The following is a 24,226-nucleotide window of genomic DNA, read 5'->3' as shown; positions in this document are numbered from 1 at the left end:
CCTGGCACCCGCTGGCTTTCAGTCAAAGAGGTGTACTGGCATGTACTAAGGGGTTAACAGGAACCTGTTGTGTCAGATAATACTATTACCTGCAGATATACAGTAGGGTTAACTGAGCATGAAAGGTGCTCCACTGTCGTACTGAAAAAGTGGCTCCCAGGAGAAAATTAACTTTATTTCTCCTGGTACCAGCTGGCTTTCAGTCAAAGAGGTGTACTGGCGTGTACTAAGGGGTTAACAGTAACCTGTTGTGTCAGATAATACTATTACCTGCAGATATACAGTAGGGTTAACTGAGCGTGAAAGGTGCTCCACTGTCGTACTGAAAAAGTGGCTCCCAGGAGAAAATTAACTTTATTTCTCCTGATACCACCTGGCTTTCAGTCAAAGAGGTGTACCGGCGTGTACTAAGGGGTTAACAGGAACCTGTTGTGTCAGATAACACTATTACCTGCAGATATACAGTAGGGTTAACTGAGCGTGAAAGGTGCTCCACTGTCATACTGAAAAAGTGGCTCCCAGGAGAAAATTAACTTTATTTCTCCAGGGAGCCGCTGGCTTTCAGTCAAAGAGGTGTACCGGCGTGGCTATAATCACCGCTCACTGCACTGTAAGCGCACCCCAAAACTTTGATTGATTGCATGCGCTGGCTTTCAGTCAAAGCAGTCATTGTAGCCAATACATCTGTATGACTGAAAGCTGGCGGCTCCTGGGAGGAAAAACAAGTTTATTTTGTGCCATTAAATCCCCAGGTGTTTTCCTTACGCTATTAACTTGCAGATTAACAATATCTAACATAACAAGTTCCCTTTATTTTACTTCTAAACAGTTCCATTTTAAGTTGGGAGGCTGTTTGAAGGGGAGAGGATCCTGCTGCAGCCACTTGTTTTACAGCCACACATAGGACAGAGAGAAGCCTTAAATACTTAATCCCTCTTAGCCATTGGCTGAGGGGCACTTCCTGGGTAGGGCACCTTAGTACCCGCCTTGAAGGGAGGGAGTCAGAGCGTACTTCCTAAGCATGCTAAACGGTATGCACAGGCCCCGGAAGCCAGCAGCAGTAGCAGGGGCAGAAGCCACGTCTGAGCGGCCCGGGAAGGCGAGTGTGCTGGTGTCCCTGCTGAGAAGGAGGAAGTTGGAAAGTGCGGGGGCACCGATGACAGTATTACAGTGGTCAAAAGCTCTCAGTGTAAGTCTATGAGAGCCTCATTGTTGCTTTCATAGACTTATATTGAGAAGTGACTTCTATTGAAGTGATCCTATAGGTGACAACCAGCAGAGAAAATCGGAAAGGTGCCAAGAACAGAAGAAGATGGCGGCTGGTAAGTATTTTACCACACAGGCAGGGAAAATTTCAGGATGGTAGGTGAAGGGTTGATGCCGCGCTGCCAAGACTGCGAGGAAACTCCAAGAAAGTTTGATGGTGATTTTATTAACAATGCATTTTGGAGATCTCATCTCCTTCATCAGGTCCTTACACAGCTTTTACCACCTTGGAATAGAAATGCTGGGGACCCCTGAGACATAGTTTGGTTCTTCTGTTTTCTAGTAAGAGTTTTATCTCACTCCAGAGCTGTGTTCACAGCTACACTGCTCAGTTGTGCTATTATTTCTGAACTAAAAGAAAAATAACACTCAAAAGACACTTAAAATCCATCTTAGTCAAAATCTTAGTCAAAATAGAGAAGTCCATGAGAGGAGGAATGAAAAGGAGGCATGAGCAAAATGAAAATAGACAGGAGCAGACACATACAGTCATATGAAAAAGTTTGGGCACCCCTATTAATATTAACCTTTTTTCTTAATAACAATTTGGGTTTTAGCAACAGCTATTTCAGTTTCATATATCTAATAACTGATGGACTGAGTAATATTTCTGGATTGAAATGAGGTTTATTGCACTAACAGAAAATGTGCAATCTGCATTTAAACAAAATTTGACCGGTGCAAAAGTATGGGCACCCTTATTAATTTCTTGATTTGAACACTCCTAACTACTTTTTACTGACTTACTAAAGCACTAAATTGGTTTTGTAACCTCATTGAGCTTTGAACTTCATAGGCCGGTGTATCCAAGCATGAGAAAAGGAATTTAAGGTGGCCACTTGCAAGTTGTTCTCCTATTTGAACCTCCTATGAAGAGTGGCATCATGGGCTCCTCAAAACAACTCTCAAATGATCTGAAAACAAAGATTATGCAACATAGTTGTTCCGGGGAAGGTACAAAAAGTTGTCTCAGAGATTTAAACTGTCGGTTTCCACTGTAAGGAACATAGTAAGGAAATGGAAGAACACAGGTACAGGTCTTGTTAAGCCCAGAAGTGACAGGCCAAGAAAAATATCAGAAAGGCAGAGAAGAAGAATGGTGAGAACAGTCAAGGACAATCCACAGATCACCTACAAAGACCTGCAGCATCATCTTGCTGCAGATGGTGTCAATGTGCATCGGTCAACAATACAGCGCACGTTGCACAAGGAGAAGCTGTATGGGAGAGTGATGCGAAAGAAGCCGTTTCTGCAAGCACGCCACAAACAGTCGCCTGAGGTCTGCAAAAGCACATTTGGACAAGCCAGTTACATTTTGGAAGAAGGTCCTGTGGACTGATGAAACAAAGATTGAGTTGTTTGGTCATACAAAAAGGCGTTATGCATGGAGGCAAAAAACACGGCATTCCAAGAAAAGCACTTGCTACCCACACTAACATTTGGTGGGGCTGTGTGGCCAATGCCGGCACCGGGAATCTTGTTAAAGTTGAGGGTCGCATGGATTCAACTCAGTATCAGCAGATTCTTGACAATAATGTGCAAGAATCAGTGACGAAGTTGAAGTTACGCAGGGGATGGATATTTCAGCAAGACAATGATACAAAACACCAAATCTACTCAGGCATTCATACAGAAGAACAATTACAATGTTCTGGAATGGCCATCCCTGTCCCCAGACCTGAATATCATTGAACATCTGTGGGATGATGTGAAGCGGCTGTCCATGCTCGGCGACCATCAAACTTAACTGAACTGGAATTGTTTTGTAAACAGGAATGGTCAAATATACCTTCATCCAGGATCCAGGAACTCATTAAAAGCTACAGGAAGCGACTAGAGACTGTGATTTTTGCAAAAGGAGGATCTACAAAATATTAATGTCACTTTTATGTTGAGGTGCCCATACTTTTGCACCGGTCAAATTTTGTTTAAATGCGGATTGCACATTTTCTGTTAGTACAATAAACCTCATTTCAATCCAGAAATATTCCTCAGTCCATCAGTTATTAGATATATGAAACTGAAATAGCAAAAAACCAAATTGTTATAAAGAAAAAAGGTTAACATTAATAGAGGTGCCGAAACTTTTTCATATGACTGCAGAATTTGTGAAGATACCACTAGAGGGATCCGGTACTCCGTTGAGATGGGCTGCTTCTAGGTGTAATTAGGTGCAAGCCCGCTAGAGGGCACTCGCATTCAAGCAAGGATGCAATAGAGTGGTTGTACAAGCTGAGGTCAGAGTCGGGAAGCCACGTAGGTACAGAGGGGTAAGCAGAGCCAGAGTCAGAAGCCAGGAGGCATCATCAGGAGCCGGAGGGGACCAGAGCCATAGTCAGGTAATAAGCCGAAGTCGGGGGCCGGGAGGACAAGTCAGTAGGAGGACGGCACAGAGATGGGATAACTAAACAAAGAGCAGGTAGAGAGATAGGGAGGACAGACAAGTAGGGGAGGATGGAGGTCAGGGAGAAGAGGATTGGGAAATGGACAGGATCAGAACAGACTTACAGGAACCAGAGGCGCACGCTGCGGAGCAGGAACTATAACTGGCACCGTACCAAGGGAAACAGAACCAAGATAAAGCAGAGTGAACCCCGGAATGAGGCATGGCAGGATAGGCTCCTCCCACTGGACGTGAGCCCCGGAGAATACAGACAGCAGGAACATAAACATATACAATGGCTTTGCAGTGAATGCTGACAGAATGGTTCTTCTGCATTCTAGTAAGGGTTTCATCTCACTTCAGAGCTGCATTCACAGCTACACTGCTCAGTTGTATTGTAGCTTCTAGATATATGTGGAATAAACATAGGAGAGCGGCCTTACCTGATGCCTGTGTATCGGATGGAGACATTATAATTTATATTAGAGAGGAAAACTGGGAAAAAATGCTGGATACAAGTCACATAATGGCCCGAAATAGTGTTATTCCTGATGTAGATGCACATCACAGCTTATTATAAATTGCTCTTAAAATGGTCAATAAACCAATAAAAAAAAATAAAATAAAAAATAAATATAAATATATATATATATATATATATATATATAAAAATGTATATATATATATATATATATATATATATATAAAGGAAAAAATAAAAAAACAAAATAAAATAATATTAATAAAAAATTAAAAAAATACTATATATATATATATATATATATATATATATATATACAAAAAAATTATTATTTTTTATTTTTTTTACTTTATTTTATTTTTTTAATAAAATTTAGGAACATTTCAATAGAATTTTTATAATATTTATAATTGAATCCAACTCTTCAAGGATGAGCTTACCCAAAAGAAGAAATTGAACAGAAACAGCAGATATTTGACACAGACCGTGCCCCTGTCATCCTTCTGCTCGTCCAAATCGTGACCCATCTCCGCCGAATCTAAAAATAAAGAGTCGATGACTTTAATAACCGCTCGGCTTCTGCTATAAACACTTCACGGAGAATATTTGCATTTAGTAAACAATTGATTTTCCTTTCTCTGCAGAGTAACTATCAGTGACCAGGCCTGATCTCCTATAAAACAAGACAAATAATACCGTAAAGGGTATTTCTGTTTTTTTTATCATCGTGTCGTTATTTGGACCAATCTTATGTGCTAATTAAAGGGTTTTTCCATTATTTAATCCCTACAAACATACTGTATGTGCTCCCTTTAAAAGTAAAAGAACTACAATAATCCAAAATGTACAATACTTTAGAGGGAATGCGAAAAAAGAAAGAAAAAAAAAAGCATTTTAAATCAGACATTTTTGTGTCAAATTTATTTTAAACATTTGTTTTAATATGTTTTTAATATTTTAATGTCATAATCAATATATACAGAATACAGTTTCATCATAATCACAGACAGGATTATAATAACAGATATCAACTTTATATACAGTAGATAATACAGGATCCACCATAGGTGATATCACAGCTCACCTCCTCCCCTTATGTACAATGACTGATAACAGCACAATATACAGTAGATAACACAGAATCAATCACAGACAACAGGTGATATCACAGCTCACCTTCTCCTCCTATACGATGATTGATAATATCTCTATATACAGTAGATAACTCAGGATCCACCATTCATAATAAGTGATGTCACAGCTCACCCCCTCCCTCTCCTGTACAATGACTGATAGCTCTATTTACAGTAGATAACACAGCTCAATAGGTGATATCAAAGCTCACCTCCTCCTCTACAATAACTGATAATACCTCTATATACTAGATAACACAGGACCCACCATTCACAATAGTTGATATCACAGCTCACCTCCTCCTCTACAATGACTGATAACACCTCTAGACAGTAGTTAACACAGGATCTACCATTCACAATAGGTGATGCTATAGCTCACCTCCTTCCCCTCCTGTACAATGACTGATAACACCTCTATTTACAGTAGATAACACACTGTCCCCAATTCACAATAGCTGATATCACACCTCACCTCCTCCCCTTCTGTATAATGACTGATAACAACTCTATATACAGTAGATAACACAGAATCCATCACACACAATGGGTGATATCACAGCTCACCTCCTCCTCCTGTACAATGATTGATAATACCTCTATATACAGTAGATAACACAGGATCCACCATTCTCAATAGGTGATGCCCCAGCTCACCTCCTCCCCCTCCTGTACAATAACTGATAACACCTCTATATAGAGTAGATAACACAGGATCCACCATTCACAATAGGTGATGTCACAGCTCACCTCCTCCACCTTCCCGCAAAATAACCTTTGACCCAGACTAGATCATGCCCAGATAACACTTCTAAAATTGAGTCAATTTGTTGCTGCTAATGTTCATGTAAAGAATAGTAAGTACAAGTGTAATATCAGTCCTGGATGTGAGTGCAAAAAGTGCAAGGTTTTATTTATTCTTTTTTTTAGTATAGATCAGATTGTGAAAAGTAAAGAATAAAAGCATAAAATTGTGAAAAAATAAATTTAACATAAAAACCTGATTTAAGCTAAAGGTCCCTTTCTAAAGAAGGATTCCTATTAAAGTGAAACCTGACATTGTACCGGAGTCCGCTCCAGCGACTTCTGCTCCGATCGCCAGGCGACGCCGTGTTCCTGCCGTGGATGGTGCTGGTGATGGAAGAGGAGTCGATGCCAGCGGCGCCATTGAGCGCAGGCTCCGCTCATCCACTGGGCTGGGTTTCCTTGGGATCTGCAGTATCACTGGCTGACTATAGGTGGCGGGTGTCTTCCAGCTGATGTTACCATTATTCAGCTACAACCAATGGGAAGACACCACACCATTCTAATTCCCCGTCCTGTCTTCTGACCACTGCCAGAGATAGTTCTGTATCCCTGGTTCCTGTCCCGCCCTGTTCTGTTTAGTGATTCTGGTGTTTTGACTTCTGCTTGTTTCCTGACTACCCTCTTGCCTGGTGTTTATGTACCTCGCTGCCCGATCCGGATTTGACCTCTGATTTGTTTTCTGATTACGTCCTTGCCTGCCGATTCTGTCCCTGTTCTGCAAGTCCTGGTTTGACCCTGCCTGACTATTACTCTCTTGGACTGCAACCTTCCACAGGTAGTGATCTCCAGGGCCCTGTGTAATTCCAAATCCCTGTATAGGGGTTAAAGGGTTTCGGGGTTCTGGGGGTCCTGCTTGGTGAGTGGCTTCCCTCTAGCCTGTCCATTACAGCCCATCTAAGTCTGTGGATCCACACAGACGTTACAACATGTTGCCCGAACCACAGGCAGCATCAGAAACTGACTGTATGATTTTAACCATCAATGTTTGACCCTGAAACGCGTTGGGTTGGAAGATGCCCTCAGCCTGACTAGTCCCCAGTCAGTTTTCAAAGTATTTGGCAGTCAGGCAGCAAGTATCAGCTGTCAGGTTTCCTTTAAGACTTTTCATAAAGTGGTAAAATATGTGAAGCTACTGGAATTCTAAGAGTTAAATATCTTATTAATAATAGACTTAATTTTGGCATTTCACCTAAAAAATGGTTCCAGATTCTCAGCTTGATGGAAGAGAATTATCTAAAGACCATTTCAGCTGATATATAATTCATCAGCTGGATCGATATATCCAAGAACTGATGCAAAATTCACTCGTGAACCCATAAAAGAAGGTTATTTCAAGAAGAAACGTTCTTCACTGTTATTTCAGTCTTTACGTCCCCCAAACCTTCACCGTACTGGTGGGGGAAATTATGAAGGCTATCTCAGAAAGTGATGTATCCTACAGGAGACTTATTTGGAAAGTGGACCATTGTAGGATAGGGGCACGTGACAAAACACTTCGATGGTATCTTAAATTCTACCAAAGTCTTCGAGTCCCATTTTTATTGAAGACCTTATTGGAAGTCGTCACGACACCTCGTTTACCTACACGTAGTAAAATCTTCTACAGCTTCACTGACTTTACAATGGATGAAACCTCTACTTTTCTCCAGATCCTTTGAAGATGGTCTAATATGTCCTTTAAGATTATGATTAGCCATATCTCCTTTGCATTTGGTTGCCTATACACTGATGAGCAAAAGGGTAACAATGTTTTGACCTTTTGACTTTCAGTCTCCATATCTCACCATCCACTACAGCTTTGAGTGTGAGACGACCTTCATTTTATAGACAATCATCTTCGCTATCTCATATATAAATCTGACTTTCTATTATTTACTATATGATTAGTTATGCAGAGTCATGTAACTGCATTGTTACTGTTTTTCTCCTGAAGATCTAAATTTTAATTTTTATTATTTTGTAAATCCACCTTTGGCTTTCACCCCTCCTGAATCCTTCTAGGCTCACCATCAGATTCAAGCATGTCTTTACCGATATCTGATCCCTAGTCTCTTCTACACGTCCCCAATGTTGGTGTATACTGGTCACTCACTTGGGGATGTATACAGCTTTATCTTTAAGGCTACTTTCACACATCAGTTTTTTCCCATCAGGTACAATCCGGAAAAAAATGGGTTAAACGGATCCGGTACCGCATCCGGTTTATCCCCATAGATTTGCATTGTTACCGGATTGTACCTGATGGCTTTGCGTTGCATCCGTTTTTTTCCGGATGCGGCAAAATTTATCAAAGCGGCGGCCGGAGGCAACGTGTCTTGCAACGTTTTTTTGTCCGGCAAAAAAAACGCATCGCGCCGGATCCGGCGCGATACGGCATGTTTTACAATGAAAGCCTATGGACGCCGGATCCGGCGCAATGCGGTAAAAAATGGATGCGGCTACCGGATCCGTTTTTGTAAACTGCGCATGCACCAAATTAATTTAAAAAGCTGATCCTTCAAAAAAAAGGACAAACCGGATGCAAAAACGGATGCAAACCGTATCCACCGGATCCGGTTTTGTACGCATCCGGCATAACGGATCCGTTAAAAACCGGATCCGGTGGATACGGTTTTACATTTTTTGGCCGGATCCTTTGGCTCAGGAAAAAAAAGGATTGTGCCTGAATGCAGAAAACTGATGTGTGAAAGTAGCCTTAGGCTACTTTCACACATCAGTTTTCTGCATTCAGGCACAATCCTTTTTTTTCCTGATCCAACGGATCCGGCAAAAAATGTAAAAACCGTATCCACCGGATCCGTTTTTTAACGGATCCATTATGCCGGATGCGAAAAAAAACGGATCCGGTGGATCCGTTTTGCATTCACTTTTGCATCCGTTTTGTCCGTTTTTTTTGCTGGATCCGTTTTTTTCAAAACATTGGAGCATGCGCAGTTTACAAAAACGGATCCGGTAGCCACATCCGTTTTTTGCCGCATTGCGTCCATAGGCTTACATTGTAAAACACGCCGGATCGATGTGTTTTTTTTGCCGGACAAAATGACGTTGCAAGATACGTTGCCTCCGGGCTGCCGCTTTAATTCATTTTGCCGCATCCGGAAAAAAACGGATGCAACGCAAAGCCATCAAGCACAATCCGGTAACAATGCAAATCTATGGGGATAAAACGGATGCAGTACCGGATCCGTTTTACCCGTTTTTTTCCGGATTGTGCCTGATGGAAAAAACCTGATGTGTGAAAGTAGCCTAACTCTACCCACAAGTGTTGGATTGGGTTGAGGTCTGGGGACTGTGGGGACAACCAGCTCCTCTACATCATTATCATTGAACCATTTCTTCTCCAAACTCGCTGTTTTCTTTGAGTCGTTGTTCTGCTGGACACTATGTCGTCCTTTTCATACCCATAGTACGCGAGTGTATGAAGTAACTCATCTTGTAGGATCTTCACATATAGCTCAGCATTGAGACCACCATCAATCCTGGTCAAATATCCAATGACTTTGGCTGTGAAACACCCCCTTATTATCAGGTTTACTTCACCGGCCTTAACAGTTCCTTCAATTTCTGGATCCGTTAGTCTCTTTTCCCTTGTTTCTTCCAGACTCATTTGCCTCCATCAGAGCCATCTATTGACTTTCGTCTCATTGCTCCAAATCACCTGTTTCTAATTTTCTTCTGTCCACTTATGATAATATTGAAGTTGAGGCTTCTTCACCTTATTTTGGGCCACCATTCCAGACTTGTGTAACGTGCGTCGCTCGGTGCTTGTGTGACGCCCTGGGCAAGCCAGGGGTCACAGGTCACAACACCACACGCACCCCACATTCCCTGCAGGAACACCAAGGTCAGCACACAAATCCTTGTTGCCCTCCTCCAGGGGCTGATGTTCACACCAGGGGGTGGGCCAGGCAGTTGGCACCACCCACCGAGGAGTTCACAGTCCTGGAGGCGGGAAAACCAGCAGTCAAGCTAGGGAAGTGAAGGAGTAAACAGTGAAGAGTGGAGTTTGAGAGTAGAAGGAAGTGGCAAAGGAGCTAGTGACAGGAGTGGAAGTGACAGTTTGAAAGCCTGAAGTTGGTCAGGGTGTGTGCCCCGGACTGAGACAGCAAGGTTGGTAGACGGCGGTGACCGTCTGCAGGAGAGGCTGATCGGAGGTTGCCGAAAGGACCGTGGACGGGTGGTGGCCCGGCGGTACCGGAGCGGTATACAAAGAGAAGCCAGCACCAGTGGCAGGGGCCTTTCGGATCCCGGCAAGGCTAGGAGTCGCCATAATTTGCCAAATCCGTCAGTGAAGGGGACCTCCGGGTCTCCCAGCAGCAAAGTCCCGACTGAAGGCAACAGTCCAACCGTGAAGGGGAGACACCGCCACCGCCAAGGCACCAGTTTCCCAGGGCCAGCGCCTGCGGGAAACAGAGGGGCTCCTCCGGCTCATATCCAAGCTGGGGAGCGGGTTACCGGTGGGAATCCATCGCTACCAAAGAACCATACTTAGGTGCAGGGAAGTGACCGTCACCGCTAACTGCAGGGAACATCAGCACCGCAGCCGTCCGAGGGACCCGTCCAACCAGCCGTTTGTTTACCGTGAACTGTGTCATCATCCTTGGGCTGAGTGAGTACCTCCGTGCCGTGCAGCACAGCGCTGCCCCTGCATCCCTGCACCTCCACAGCCCCATAACCCGCCTGTCCACCATCCTAACCCCCCCATCATCGGGCCCCGGGATCACCAAACCCCCTACCCACGGAGGGACAAACCAACATCTAGCTGCTCCATACCACCACTCCCGGGATCCCCAGACAGAGCAGCGGTGGTGTCCACATAATCACCACAACCGTGGGTGGCGTCACGGACATTAATCAAACCCACCCCACCAACAAATCACCCCTTTCACTCACGGGCGAGGAGCGCCGTTCGAGTCCCCGGGATCCGGCCTATCGCTCGAGCCACCGAGCAGCAGTAGCCACAGAGCAGCGGCGGCAGGACCCGAGCAGTGGGAGAACGCAGCGTTGACACCCTCCTCCCCGCCCGCGACAACTTGGCGTCACGAACAGGATCTTACCGCTCTGCCGTCTGGTAGAGGTACGCCTTGTTACCGCCGGAGGTGTCCGGCCAGAAAATTTCAGAAGCCGCCATCTTGGGCGCGAAAAGTTCCCGCTCGAGCGTCTTCTCGAGTAGTAGAGGCGCGAAGGCCAAAACCCCGCCCCGATAGAGGAGGAGCCGAAAAGAGGCTAAGAGAGACGGAATGGTGGCTGGTCGCATGTGAGCGCGGCTATAAAAGCAGGGACGCCAGGACCCTGCACCCATCTAGTTCCTGGGAGAGACCGCCAGCAACATGTGGATGCCGTCCAGAAGCACCGTAGCCCCCCGCGCCAGGGGCCGCGGCGTGGGTGGAGATCCGGACCGCGCAGCTTTACCAGAGGCTGCAGGTCAAAATGCAGCTCCTCATGGAGGAGTGGGAGACCGACATGGCAGACGTGATAGCAACCGTGTGGAGACGCGAGGAGGAAGCTGCGGAAGGGAGGGTGAGTGACCCACGCCCCGATGCCCTTGAAGGGCCGGTCATCGCGGCTGCGGGACCCGGTCTAAACCCTCTCACCCTGCTGCCTCCCTCGCCACCTGTCCCGGAAGCTGTAACCCCGCCACTAGGCCCGCTGCCACCGCAACCGGTAGCGATACCCAGCATGCCCGCCCCGGCGGGCCGACCTGCAGCCGGAGCCGGTAGCCACCCGGAGGTGCTGCCGTGGAAAGCCCCGAAGCCCAAACCGGAGACGTCCCCCGAGAAGTCCCCCGAGCCGGAGCTGAAAGCCTGTTCCGTGCCGAAGGCCCAGCAGAGGAAAGCCCCTGTGCTCATCCCCCACACCTCGGCTGAGGTTGCGCCGGGTTGCCGCTGCAAGGCGGCGTCCAAGGCCAAGAAGCCGCGGGACCTGCCGCCCAGATCCCTAACAGTGGGCAGCGTCCAAAATGTCCCGCGAGGCCCGACCCGTGCGCCGGAGCTCGCAGCAGCGCCGTACTGGGACAGGGAGCCGGTACCGTTGGGCCTGGAGATCGAGGAGAGGGAAAGAAAGAAGGCGGAGTTGGTGGCCCATGCAATCCGGGAAAAAGAGAACCTCCGTCAGGCAACTTTCCGTGTCCGGGGCCCGTTGTATGAAGGGCAGGTGAGGCGGTTTGATGTCCGCCGGGGCTATGGATTCATATATGAACCGGGCCTGGAGGCCGAAGTGTATATAGCCCGGTGGGATGTTAATGCTCATCTGCCAGAGGAGCACCCCGGTCGGAACCTGATGCCGGGCGACTTGGTCCAGTACACCCGACACTGTGGAGAGAGGGGGTGGTTCGCCCTAGATGCAAAATTGAGGGGCAGCCAAGAGGCCCGTGTGAGCGCTACACCCCCTCCCTCAAGTGATGCTGAGGACTCTGAGTAGGGCAGCGGAGCACCGTTGTCCAGTCCCCGTTGGGACCACCAGTTTGAAAAAGTTTGTAAAGTTTGAAAAAGATGAAAAATGAAAATGTGTGATAACCGAAAAGTGACCTGATTATCTGCTTGATTGAACCGGCCGTTGCCGGCACCGTTGTCCCCGTGGGGACCGCTTGAAAGGTTTTGCATAGGAACTCTTATGGACAAGCCCGTGAACTTGCAGGGCAACCACAAACGTTAGTGGCTTGTAAATATGTTTCCGTTGCAACTGCCACCGTACCGCCTCCGGAGAGGCAGATTGGAGGGAGGGCCCGCAGTAGAGCAGGCTGGGGCCCAGCCACCACCGAAACCGGTGGCTACCCTCTGGAGGGGAAGGACAGATCCCGCTTGGGTAACTTGGTTCAGGACTGGGGTCAAGGGGTGCTGCCTGTTTCTTAGGGGCAGCATCAGGGCCAGGTTACTTGGGTGGGAGAGAGCGGCAGCCGCAACCGTTTGTTACTGTAAGGTTTAAGCAAAGTGCCTCCCGTTGTGGGATGATGTTTTTCTACTTGTACTGTGTTGTTTTATCTTTTTCAGAAAAAAAAAAAGGAAAATAAAACCGCTGTTGGACGGGCAGCCCGAGGACGGTCTGCGTTTTGCTAAGGGGGAATGTGACGCCCTTGGCAAGCCAGGGGTCACAGGTCACAACACCACACGCACCCCACATTCCCTGCAGGAACATCAAGGTCAGAACACAAATCCTTGTTGCCCTCCTCCAGGGGCTGATGTTCACACCAGGGGGTGGGCCAGGCGGTTGGCACCACCCACCGAGGAGTTCACAGTCCTGGAGGCGGGAAAACCAGCAGTCAAGCTAGGGAAGTGAAGGAGTAAACAGTGAAGAGTGGAGTTTGAGAGTAGAAGGAAGTGGCAAAGGAGCTAGTGACAGGAGTGGAAGTGACAGTTTGAAAGCCTGAAGTTGGTCCGGGTGTGTGCCCCGGACTGAGACAGCAAGGTTGGCAGACGGTGGTGACCGTCTGCAGTGACAGTCTGCAGGAGAGGCTGATCGGAGGTTGCCGAAAGGACCGTGGACGGGTGGTGGCCCGGCAGTACCGGAGCGGTATACAAAGAGAAGCCAGCACCAGTGGCAGGGGCCTTTCGGATCCCGGCAAGGCTAGGAGTCGCCATAATTTGCCAAATCCGTCAGTGAAGAGGACCTCCGGGTCTCCCAGCAGCAAAGTCCCGATTGAAGGCAACAGTCCAACCGTGAAGGGGAGACACCGCCACCGCCAAGGCACCAGTTTCCCAGGGCCAGCGCCTGCGGGCAAGAGAGGGGCTCCTCCGGCTCATATCCAAGCTGGGGAGCGGGTTACCGGTGGGAATCCATCGCTACCAAAGAACCATACTTAGGTGCAGGGAAGTGACCGTCACCGCTAACTGCAGGGAACATCAGCACCGCAGCCGTCCGAGGGACCCGTCCAACCAGCCGTTTGTTTACCGTGAACTGTGTCATCATCCTTGGGCTGAGTGAGTACCTCCGTGCCGTGCAGCACAGCGCTGCCCCTGCATCCCTGCACCTCCACAGCCCCATAACCCGCCTGTCCACCATCCTAACCCCCCCATCATCGGGCCCCGGGATCACCAAACCCCCTACCCACGGAGGGACAAACCAACATCTAGCTGCTCCATACCACCACTCCCGGGATCCCCAGACAGAGCAGCGGTGGTGTCCACATAATCACCACAACCGTGGGTGGCGTCACGGACATTAATCAAACCCCCCCCACCAACAAATCACCCCTTTCACTCACGGGCGAGGAGCGCCGTTCGAGTCCCCGGGATCCGGCCTATCGCTCGAGCCACCGAGCAGCAGTAGCCACAGAGCAGCGGCGGCAGGACCCGAGCAGTGGGAGAACGCAGCGTTGACACCCTCCTCCCCGCCCGCGACAACTTGGCGTCACGAACAGGATCTTACCGCTCTGCCGTCTGGTAGAGGTGCGCCTTGTTACCGCCGGAGGTGTCCGGCCAGAAAATTTCAGAAGCCGCCATCTTGGGCGCGAAAAGTTCCCGCTCGAGCGTCTTCTCGAGTAGTAGAGGCGCGAAGGCCAAAACCCCGCCCCGATAGAGGAGGAGCCGAAAAGAGGCTAAGAGAGACGGAATGGTGGCTGGTCGCATGTGAGCGCGGCTATAAAAGCAGGGACGCCAGGACCCTGCACCCATCTAGTTCCTGGGAGAGACCGCCAGCAACATGTGGATGCCGTCCAGAAGCACCGTAGCCCCCGCGCCAGGGGCCGCGGCGTGGGTGGAGATCCGGACCGCGCAGCTTTACCAGAGGCTGCAGGTCAAAATGCAGCTCCTCATGGAGGAGTGGGAGACCGACATGGCAGACGTGATAGCAACCGTGTGGAGACGCGAGGAGGAAGCTGCGGAAGGGAGGGTGAGTGACCCACGCCCCGATGCCCTTGAAGGGCCGGTCATCGTGGCTGCGGGACCCGGTCTAAACCCTCTCACCCTGCTGCCTCCCTCGCCACCTGTCCCGGAAGCTGTAACCCCGCCACTAGGCCCGCTGCCACCGCAACCGGTAGCGATACCCAGCATGCCCGCCCCGGCGGGCCGACCTGCAGCCGGAGCCGGTAGCCACCCGGAGGTGCTGCCGTGGAAAGCCCCGAAGCCCAAACCGGAGACGTCCCCCGAGAAGTCCCCCGAGCCGGAGCTGAAAGCCTGTTCCGTGCCGAAGGCCCAGCAGAGGAAAGCCCCTGTGCTCATCCCCCACACCTCGGCTGAGGTTGCGCCGGGTTGCCGCTGCAAGGCGGCGTCCAAGGCCAAGAAGCCGCGGGACCTGCCGCCCAGATCCCTAACAGTGGGCAGCGTACAAAATGTCCCGCGAGGCCCGACCCGTGCGCCGGAGCTCGCAGCAGCGCCGTACTGGGACAGGGAGCCGGTACCGTTGGGCCTGGAGATCGAGGAGAGGGAAAGAAAGAAGGCCGAGTTGGTGGCCCATGCAATCCGGGAAAAAGAGAACCTCCGTCAGGCAACTTTCCGTGTCCGGGGCCCGTTGTATGAAGGGCAGGTGAGGCGGTTTGATGTCCGCCGGGGCTATGGATTCATATATGAACCGGGCCTGGAGGCCGAAGTGTATATAGCCCGGTGGGATGTTAATGCTCATCTGCCAGAGGAGCACCCCGGTCGGAACCTGATGCCGGGCGACTTGGTCCAGTACACCCGACACTGTGGAGAGAGGGGGTGGTTCGCCCTAGATGCAAAATTGAGGGGCAGCCAAGAGGCCCGTGTGAGCGCTACACCCCCCTCCCTCAAGTGATGCTGAGGACTCTGAGTAGGGCAGCGGAGCACCGTTGTCCAGTCCCCGTTGGGACCACCAGTTTGAAAAAGTTTGTAAAGTTTGAAAAAGATGAAAAATGAAAATGTGTGATAACCGAAAAGTGACCTGATTATCTGCTTGATTGAACCGGCCGTTGCCGGCACCGTTGTCCCCGTGGGGACCGCTTGAAAGGTTTTGCATAGGAACTCTTATGGACAAGCCCGTGAACTTGCAGGGCAACCACAAACGTTAGTGGCTTGTAAATATGTTTCCGTTGCAACTGCCACCGTACCGCCTCCGGAGAGGCAGATTGGAGGGAGGGCCCGCAGTAGAGCAGGCTGGGGCCCAGCCACCACCGAAACCGGTGGCTACCCTCTGGAGGGGAAGGACAGATCCCGCTTGGGTAACTTGGTTCAGGACTGGGGTCAAGGGGTGCTGCCTGTTTCTTAGGGGCAGCATCAGGGCCAGGTTACTTGGGTGGGAGAGAGCGGCAGCCGCAACCGTTTGTTACTGTAAGGTTTAAGCAAAGTGCCTCCCGTTGTGGGATGATGTTTTTCTACTTGTACTGTGTTGTTTTATCTTTTTCAGAAAAAAAAAAGGAAAATAAAACCGCTGTTGGACGGGCAGCCCGAGGACGGTCTGCGTTTTGCTAAGGGGGAATGTGACGCCCTGGGCAAGCCAGGGGTCACAGGTCACAACACCACACGCACCCCACATTCCCTGCAGGAACATCAAGGTCAGAACACAAATCCTTGTTGCCCTCCTCCAGGGGCTGATGTTCACACCAGGGGGTGGGCCAGGCGGTTGGCACCACCCACCGAGGAGTTCACAGTCCTGGAGGCGGGAAAACCAGCAGTCAAGCTAGGGAAGTGAAGGAGTAAACAGTGAAGAGTGGAGTTTGAGAGTAGAAGGAAGTGGCAAAGGAGCTAGTGACAGGAGTGGAAGTGACAGTTTGAAAGCCTGAAGTTGGTCCGGGTGTGTGCCCCGGACTGAGACAGCAAGGTTGGCAGACGGTGGTGACCGTCTGCAGTGACCGTCTGCAGGAGAGGCTGATCGGAGGTTGCCGAAAGGACCGTGGACGGGTGGTGGCCCGGCAGTACCGGAGCGGTATACAAAGAGAAGCCAGCACCAGTGGCAGGGGCCTTTCGGATCCCGGCAAGGCTAGGAGTCGCCATAATTTGCCAAATCCGTCAGTGAAGGGGACCTCCGGGTCTCCCAGCAGCAAAGTCCCGATTGAAGGCAACAGTCCAACCGTGAAGGGGAGACACCGCCACCGCCAAGGCACCAGTTTCCCAGGGCCAGCGCCTGCGGGCAAGAGAGGGGCTCCTCCGGCTCATATCCAAGCTGGGGAGCGGGTTACCGGTGGGAATCCATCGCTACCAAAGAACCATACTTAGGTGCAGGGAAGTGACCGTCACCACTAACTGCAGGGAACATCAGCACCGCAGCCGTCCGAGGGACCCGTCCAACCAGCCGTTTGTTTACCGTGAACTGTGTCATCATCCTTGGGCTGAGTGAGTACCTCCGTGCCGTGCGGCACAGCGCTGCCCCTGCGTCCCTGCACCTCCACAGGCCCCATAACCCGCCTGTCCACCATCCTAACCCCCCCATCATCGGGCCCCGGGATCACCAAACCCCCTACCCACGGAGGGGCAAACCAACATCTAGCTGCTCCATACCACCACTCCCGGGATCCCCAGACAGAGCAGCGGTGGTGTCCACATAATCACCACAACCGTGGGTGGCGTCACGGACATTAATCAAACCCCCCCCACCAACAAATCACCCCTTTCACTCACGGGCGAGGAGCGCCGCTCGAATCCCCGGGATCCGGCCTATCGCTCGAGCCACCGAGCAGCAGTAGCCGCAGAGCAGCGGCGGCCGGACCCGAGCAGTGGGAGAACGCAGCGTTGACACCCTCCTCCCCGCCCGCGACAACTTGGCGTCACGAACAGGATCTTACCGCTCTGCCGTCTGGTAGAGGTGCGCCTTGTTACCGCCGGAGGTGTCCGGCCAGAAAATTTCAGAAGCCGCCATCTTGGGCGCGAAAAGTTCCCGCTCGAGCGTCTTCTCGAGAAGTAGAGGCGCGAAGGCCAAAACCCCGCCCCGATAGAGGAGGAGCCGAAAAGAGGCTAAGAGAGACGGAATGGCGGCTGGTCGCATGTGAGCGCGGCTATAAAAGCAGGGACGCCAAGACCCTGCACCCATCTAGTTCCTGGGAGATACCGCCAGCAACATGTGGATGCTGTCCAGAAGCACCGTAGCCCCCGCGCCAGGGGCCGCGGCGTGGGTGGAGATCCGGACCGCGCAGCTTTACCAGAGGCTGCAGGTCAAAATGCAGCTCCTCATGGAGGAGTGGGAGACCGACATGGCAGACGTGATAGCAACCGTGCGGAGACGCGAGGAGGAAGCTGCGGAAGGGAGGGTGAGTGACTCATGCCCCGATGCCCTTGAAGGGCCGGTCATCGCGGCTGCGGGACCCGGTCTAAACCCTCTCACCCTGCTGCCTCCCTCGACACCCGTCCCGGAAGCTGTGACCCTGCCACTAGGCCCGCTGCCACCGCAACCGGTAGCGATACCCAAGATGCCCGCCCCGGCGGGCCGACCTGCAGCCGGAGTCGGTAGCCGCCCGGAGGTGCTGCCATGGAAAGCCCCGAAGCCCAAACCGGAGACGTCCCCCGAGAAGTCCCCCGAGCCGGAGCTGAAAGCCCGTTCCGTGCCGAAGGCCCAGCAGAGGAAAGCCCCTGTGCCCATCCCCCACACCTCGGCTGAGGTTGCGCCGGGTTGCTGCTGCAAGGCGGCGTCCAAGGCCAAGAAGCCGCGGGACCTGCCGCCCAGATCCCTAACAGTGGGCAGCGTCCAAAATGTCCCGCGAGGCCCGACCCGTGCGCCGGAGCTCGCAGCAGCGCCGTACTGGGACAGGGAGCCGGTACCGTTGGGCCTGGAGATCGAGGAGAGGGAAAGAAAGAAGGCGGAGTTGGTGGCCCGTGCAATCCGGGAGAAAGAGAACCTCCGTCAGGCAACTTTCCGTGTCCGGGGCCCGTTGTATGAAGGGCAGGTGAGGCGGTTTGATGTCCGCCGGGGCTATGGATTCATATATGAACCGGGCCTTGAGGCCGAAGTGTTTATAGCCCGGCGGGACGTTAATGCTCATCTGCCAGAGGAGCACCCCGGTCGGAACCTGATGCCGGGCGACTTGGTCCAGTACACCCGGCACTGTGGAGAGAGGGGGTGGTTCGCCCTAGATGCAAAATTGAGGGGCAGCCAAGAGGCCCGTGTGAGCGCTACACCCCCTCCCTCAAGTGATGCTGAGGACTCTGAGTAGGGCAGCGGAGCACCGTTGTCCAGTCCCCGTTGGGACCACCAGTTTGAAAAAGTTTGTAAAGTTTGAAAAAGATGAAAAATGAAAATGTGTGATAACCGAAAAGTGACCTGATTATCTGCTTGATTGAACCGGCCGTTGCCGGCACCGTTGTCCCTGTGGGGACCGCTTGAAAGGTTTTGTATAGGAACTCCTATGGACAAGCCCGTGAACTTGCAGGGCAACCACAAACGTTAGTGGCTTGCAAATATGTTTCCGTTGCAACTGCCACCGTACCGCCTCCGGAGAGGCAGATTGGAGGGAGGGCCCGCAGTAGAGCAGGCTGGGGCCCAGCCACCACCGGAACCGGTGGCTACCCTCTGGAGGGGAAGGACAGATCCCGCTCGGGTAACTTGGTTCAGGACTGGGGTCAAGGGGTGCTGCCTGTTTCTTAGGGGCAGCATCAGGGCCAGGTTACTTGGGTGGGAGAGAGCGACAGCCGCAACCGTTTGTTACCGTAACGTTTAAGCAAAGTGCCTCCCGTTGTGGGATGATGTTTTTCTACTTGTACTGTGTTGTTTTATCTTTTTCAGAAAAAAAAAAAAAAAGAAAAAAGGAAAATAAAACCGGTGTTGGACGGGCAGCCCGAGGACGGTCTGCGTTTTGCTAAGGGGGAATGTGACGCCCTGGGCAAGCCAGGGGTCACAGGTCACAACACCACACGCACCCCACATTCCCTGCAGGAACACCAAGGTCAGAACACAAATCCTTGTTGCCCTCCTCCAGGGGCTGATGTTCACACCAGGGGGTGGGCCAGGCGGTTGGCACCACCCACCGAGGAGTTCACAGTCCTGGAGGCGGGAAAACCAGCAGTCAAGCTAGGGAAGTGAAGGAGTAAACAGTGAAGAGTGGAGTTTGAGAGTAGAAGGAAGTGGCAAAGTAGCTAGTGAAAGGAGTGGAAGTGACAGTTTGAAAGCCTGAAGTTGGTCCGGGTGTGTGCCCCGGACTGAGACAGCAAGGTTGGTAGACGGTGGTGACCGTCTGCAGGAGAGGCTGATCGGAGGTTGCCGAAAGGACCGTGGACGGGTGGTGGCCCGGCGGTACCGGAGCGGTATACAAAGAGAAGCCAGCACCAGTGGCAGGGGCCTTTCGGATCCCGGCAAGGCTAGGAGTCGCCATAATTTGCCAAATCCGTCAGTGAAGGGGACCTCCGGGTCTCCCAGCAGCAAAGTCCCGATTGAAGGCAACAGTCCAACCGTGAAGGGGAGACACCGCCACCGCCAAGGCACCAGTTTCCCAGGGCCAGCGCCTGCGGGCAAGAGAGGGGCTCCTCCGGCTCATATCCAAGCTGGGGAGCGGGTTACCGGTGGGAATCCATCGCTACCAAAGAACCATACTTAGGTGCAGGGAAGTGACCGTCACCGCTAACTGCAGGGAACATCAGCACCGCAGCCGTCCGAGGGACCCGTCCAACCAGCCGTTTGTTTACCGTGAACTGTGTCATCATCCTTGGGCTGAGTGAGTACCTCCGTGCCGTGCGGCACAGCGCTGCCCCTGCATCCCTGCACCTCCACAGGCCCCATAACCCGCCTGTCCGCCATCCTAACCCCCCCATCATCGGGCCCCGGGATCACCAAACCCCCTACCCACGGAGGGGCAAACCAACATCTAGCTGCTCCATACCACCACTCCCGGGATCCCCAGACAGAGCAGCGGTGGTGTCCACATAATCACCACAACCGTAGGTGGCGTCACGGACAATAATCAAACCCCCCCCACCAACAAATTACCCCTTTCACTCACGGGCGAGGAGCGCCGCTCGAGTCCCCAGGATCCGGCCTATCGCTTGAGCCACCGAGCAGCAGTAGCCGCTGAGCAGCGGCGGCCGGACCCGAGCAGTGGGAGAGCGCAGCGTTGACACCCTCCTCCCCGCCCGCGACACTTGTATGGACATCTGTGATCTCACTATTATGGAGCATACGAGCCGCCTCCACTGCCGGGTTTGTCACAAAAGGACTAATAGACCTCATGATGAGCGACTTGTTGACTCCAATATTTTGCCTGGACGTCCGCCTCTTGGCTTTTGAATGCCTGGACAGACTTCAATTCTTATTATTCCTCCTGTCATGGCCTCACGTTATGCAGTTTGGCAATTTTCTTGGCTGAGAGATAACTATCAATGAGCTGCATGATTTTGTTTCTCTTTTCTTGGGAAGAAAGAAGACAGAAGACCCTGCAATCATACTCATCAGACCCCGAACAGGGGGACATACGGTGTGCATTGAGGACCTGCTGTATAACGTGCACACACATCTCGTGATACTGTACTGCTCAGGGAACCTGATAAACAGTTTAACGCAAGGACCTGCAGTGGAACACATGGAGGACCTGTGGTGGAACACATGGAGGACCTGTGGTAGAACACATGGAGGACCTGTGGTAGAACACATGGAGGACATGCGGTGGAACACATGGAGGACCTGTGGTGGAACACATGGAGGACCTGTGGTGGAACACATGGAGGACCTGTGGTAGAACACATGGAGGACATGCGGTGGAACACATGGAGGACCTGTGGTGGAACACATGGAGGACCTGTGGTAGAACACATGGAGGACATGCGGTGGAACACATGGAGGACCTGTGGTGGAACACATGGAGGACCTGTGGTAGAACACATGGAGGACATGCGGTGGAACACATGGAGGACCTGTGGTGGAACACATGGAGGACCTGTGGTAGAACACATGGAGGACATGCGGTGGAACACATGGAGGACCTGCAGTGGAACTCATTGATGTATTCCACCGCAGGTCCTTGTGCTGCACTGCACTGTGTCTCAGGTTTCTCTGCCGGCCAAAAGCAATACAGTATTACCAAATGTTGTCTGTGTGTGATCTAATGTGTGTGTATGAGAAGCATGGGGGACCGCTGTGGAGCATACCTGCTAGGAGCGCCCGCCAAGGATCGCAGACCTGGGAACAACGCAGATGTCCATGGTCTAGTATGATTCTCATGATTGGGGGATTCTGCTTTTTTGGGGGGCCAAGTCAACTTACTCCCAACCCATGTTTCCCCGGAAATAAGCCCTAATGTATTTTCCGGGGGCAAAAATAATATAAGCCAATGTCTTATTTTCGGGGAAACCCGGTAACAAAATCTTCTACAATCTGCAGGATTCCTAGAGCTTCACTGACTTTGCAAATGGAGTGGAGGTACTATTTGTGTCCAGATCTTGACCAAGAGTCTGAAGATAGTCTAATCGTCTGTACCAAACCACGATATTGGTATTGACTCTGCAACAATCTCTACCAAGATTTTTCAAAAATTTGGACCAAGAAATTGACTCCATGTAAAAAAAAATGATCTCCGAATGAGGTTCTGTCTGACTTTTTGGATCCAATATTGTATCGGAGTCAGAGCCCATGGTTGAGGTTCTGATTCTATGGTAGGCCAGTGCACTCCGGCAGCACAATATAATGATGTTATCCCCTATCCTACAACTATGGGGTCAAGTCTATGAAAGGAGGTTCACTCATCCATCTTGTTTTATCTTTCCGATCATTACGATTGTACAGAAGCTTTCTCTGTGTAATTACCTATATTTCTAATAAGCTGCGGAGAGAATAAAACCTCTGTTGACCTGAATTTGCCGTGTCTTCCGCAGCTAAATTACCTATTCTTAAGCAGTGAAAGGAAGCTCGAACACGCAGAAGGAAAATAACACATTCAATTCGGAGTTCTTTTTAACTTAAATTACCCCATCTGTGTGCAATTCCGATTCCCCTCGTGGTAAATTGCAATTTTAATAAGTCATGAACTCAATAAGTGTTTTGTGCCTGGTGAAATACATCCGAGCGAAGAAGAAGGTAACAGATGGGGATCTTCGTTACTTGGTAAAGTCTATCCAATATGTGGGCTCAAAAATGAGCTGGGAATTTCTCATTCCCTTTAGTTAATAAAAATCAGAGGGTTCGGTGAGATATTCTCCATCTTTTGTAGGTATTTACCATTCTGTGAAAAGTTGTCTAAATTGGAATATTTTAGTACCATGGTGAGATGAGCGAATCTTTCCAAATTTGAATTCACCGGATTCTATGAAGTTTCCATTTGTTGAAATCAATACTATTCTAAAGCGTTTAGTTGCCCTTAAAAATGCATATGACACTATTCTCTTTTCCTACCATGCTAATCTTCATTGCTGTGTTGTCACATGTGCCATCTTTAGGCTGCATTCACATATTGCTGTTTTTTGGGTTTTTGTTTTTTTTTTAAACCTCAGCAAAGCAATACATCTTTGAAGAGATTATGGAACATGTGAATGCTGCCTTACAATTTACCCTGTGTTTAATGGAGTTTTTTGTTCTCTGTATCTTTATGGCTGAGTTGTGAGCTGCTGCATTTCCTGCTTCTGCTTTTATAGTGGCTATGATAGTCCTTGATTTTTGCTGCTGCATTTCCTGCTTCTTCTTTTATACTGGCTATGATAGTTCTTGATTCTTCATTGGCTTTGCTATACCAGGCATTATAGTTTTTGATTCTTGCTACTGCATGTCCTGCTTCTGCTTTTATAGTGCCTTTGATAGTCCTTGATTCTAGCTGCTGCATTTCCTGCTTTTGTACTAGCTATGATTGTTCTTTACTCTTGCTGCTGCATATCCTGCTTATGCTTTTATACTGGCTATGATAGTCATTGATTCTGGCTGATGCATTTCTTGCGTCTGCTTTTATACTGGCTATGATAGTCCTTGATCCTTGATTGGCTGTGCTATATCAGGCATTATAGTCCTTAATTCTGGCTGCTGCGTTTCCTGTGTCTGCTTTTATACTGGTTATGATAGTCCTTGATTCTTGATTGGGTGTGCTATATCAGGCACTATAATCCTTGAATCTGGCTGCTGCGTTTCCTGCTTCTGCTATTATACTGGCTATGATAGTTCTTGATTCTTGATTGGCTTTGCTATACCAGACATTATAGTCCTTGATTCTGGCTACTGCATGTCCTGCTTCTGCTTTTATAGTGCCTATGATAGTCCTTGATTCTAGCTGCTGCATTTCATGCTTTTGTAATAGCTATGATTGTCCTTTACTCTTGCTGCTGCATTTCCTGCTTCTGATTTTATACTGGCTATGATTGTCCTTTATTC

General features: G+C 50.4%; 1 protein-coding gene across 1 annotated transcript in view; it reads right to left on the bottom strand.

Annotated features, from left to right (window-relative positions):
* LOC142303122 (tetraspanin-11-like) overlaps positions 1 to 24,226 on the bottom strand; it is a 140,889-nt gene that overhangs the window by 113,712 nt on the left and 2,951 nt on the right. Inside the window, exon 2 of the mRNA XM_075344265.1 lies at positions 4,571 to 4,668. Within this exon, the coding sequence (XP_075200380.1) occupies positions 4,571 to 4,657 (87 nt within the window). The 5' untranslated portion in view covers positions 4,658 to 4,668. The remainder of the gene's footprint in view (positions 1 to 4,570; positions 4,669 to 24,226) is intronic.

The sequence above is a fragment of the Anomaloglossus baeobatrachus genome, chromosome 4 (genome assembly GCF_048569485.1).
Source record: "Anomaloglossus baeobatrachus isolate aAnoBae1 chromosome 4, aAnoBae1.hap1, whole genome shotgun sequence".
Taxonomy (NCBI): Eukaryota; Metazoa; Chordata; class Amphibia; order Anura; family Aromobatidae; genus Anomaloglossus; species Anomaloglossus baeobatrachus.
The sequence above is the reverse complement of the archived record's forward strand: the minus strand, read 5'-3'. Positions and strand labels throughout refer to the sequence as shown.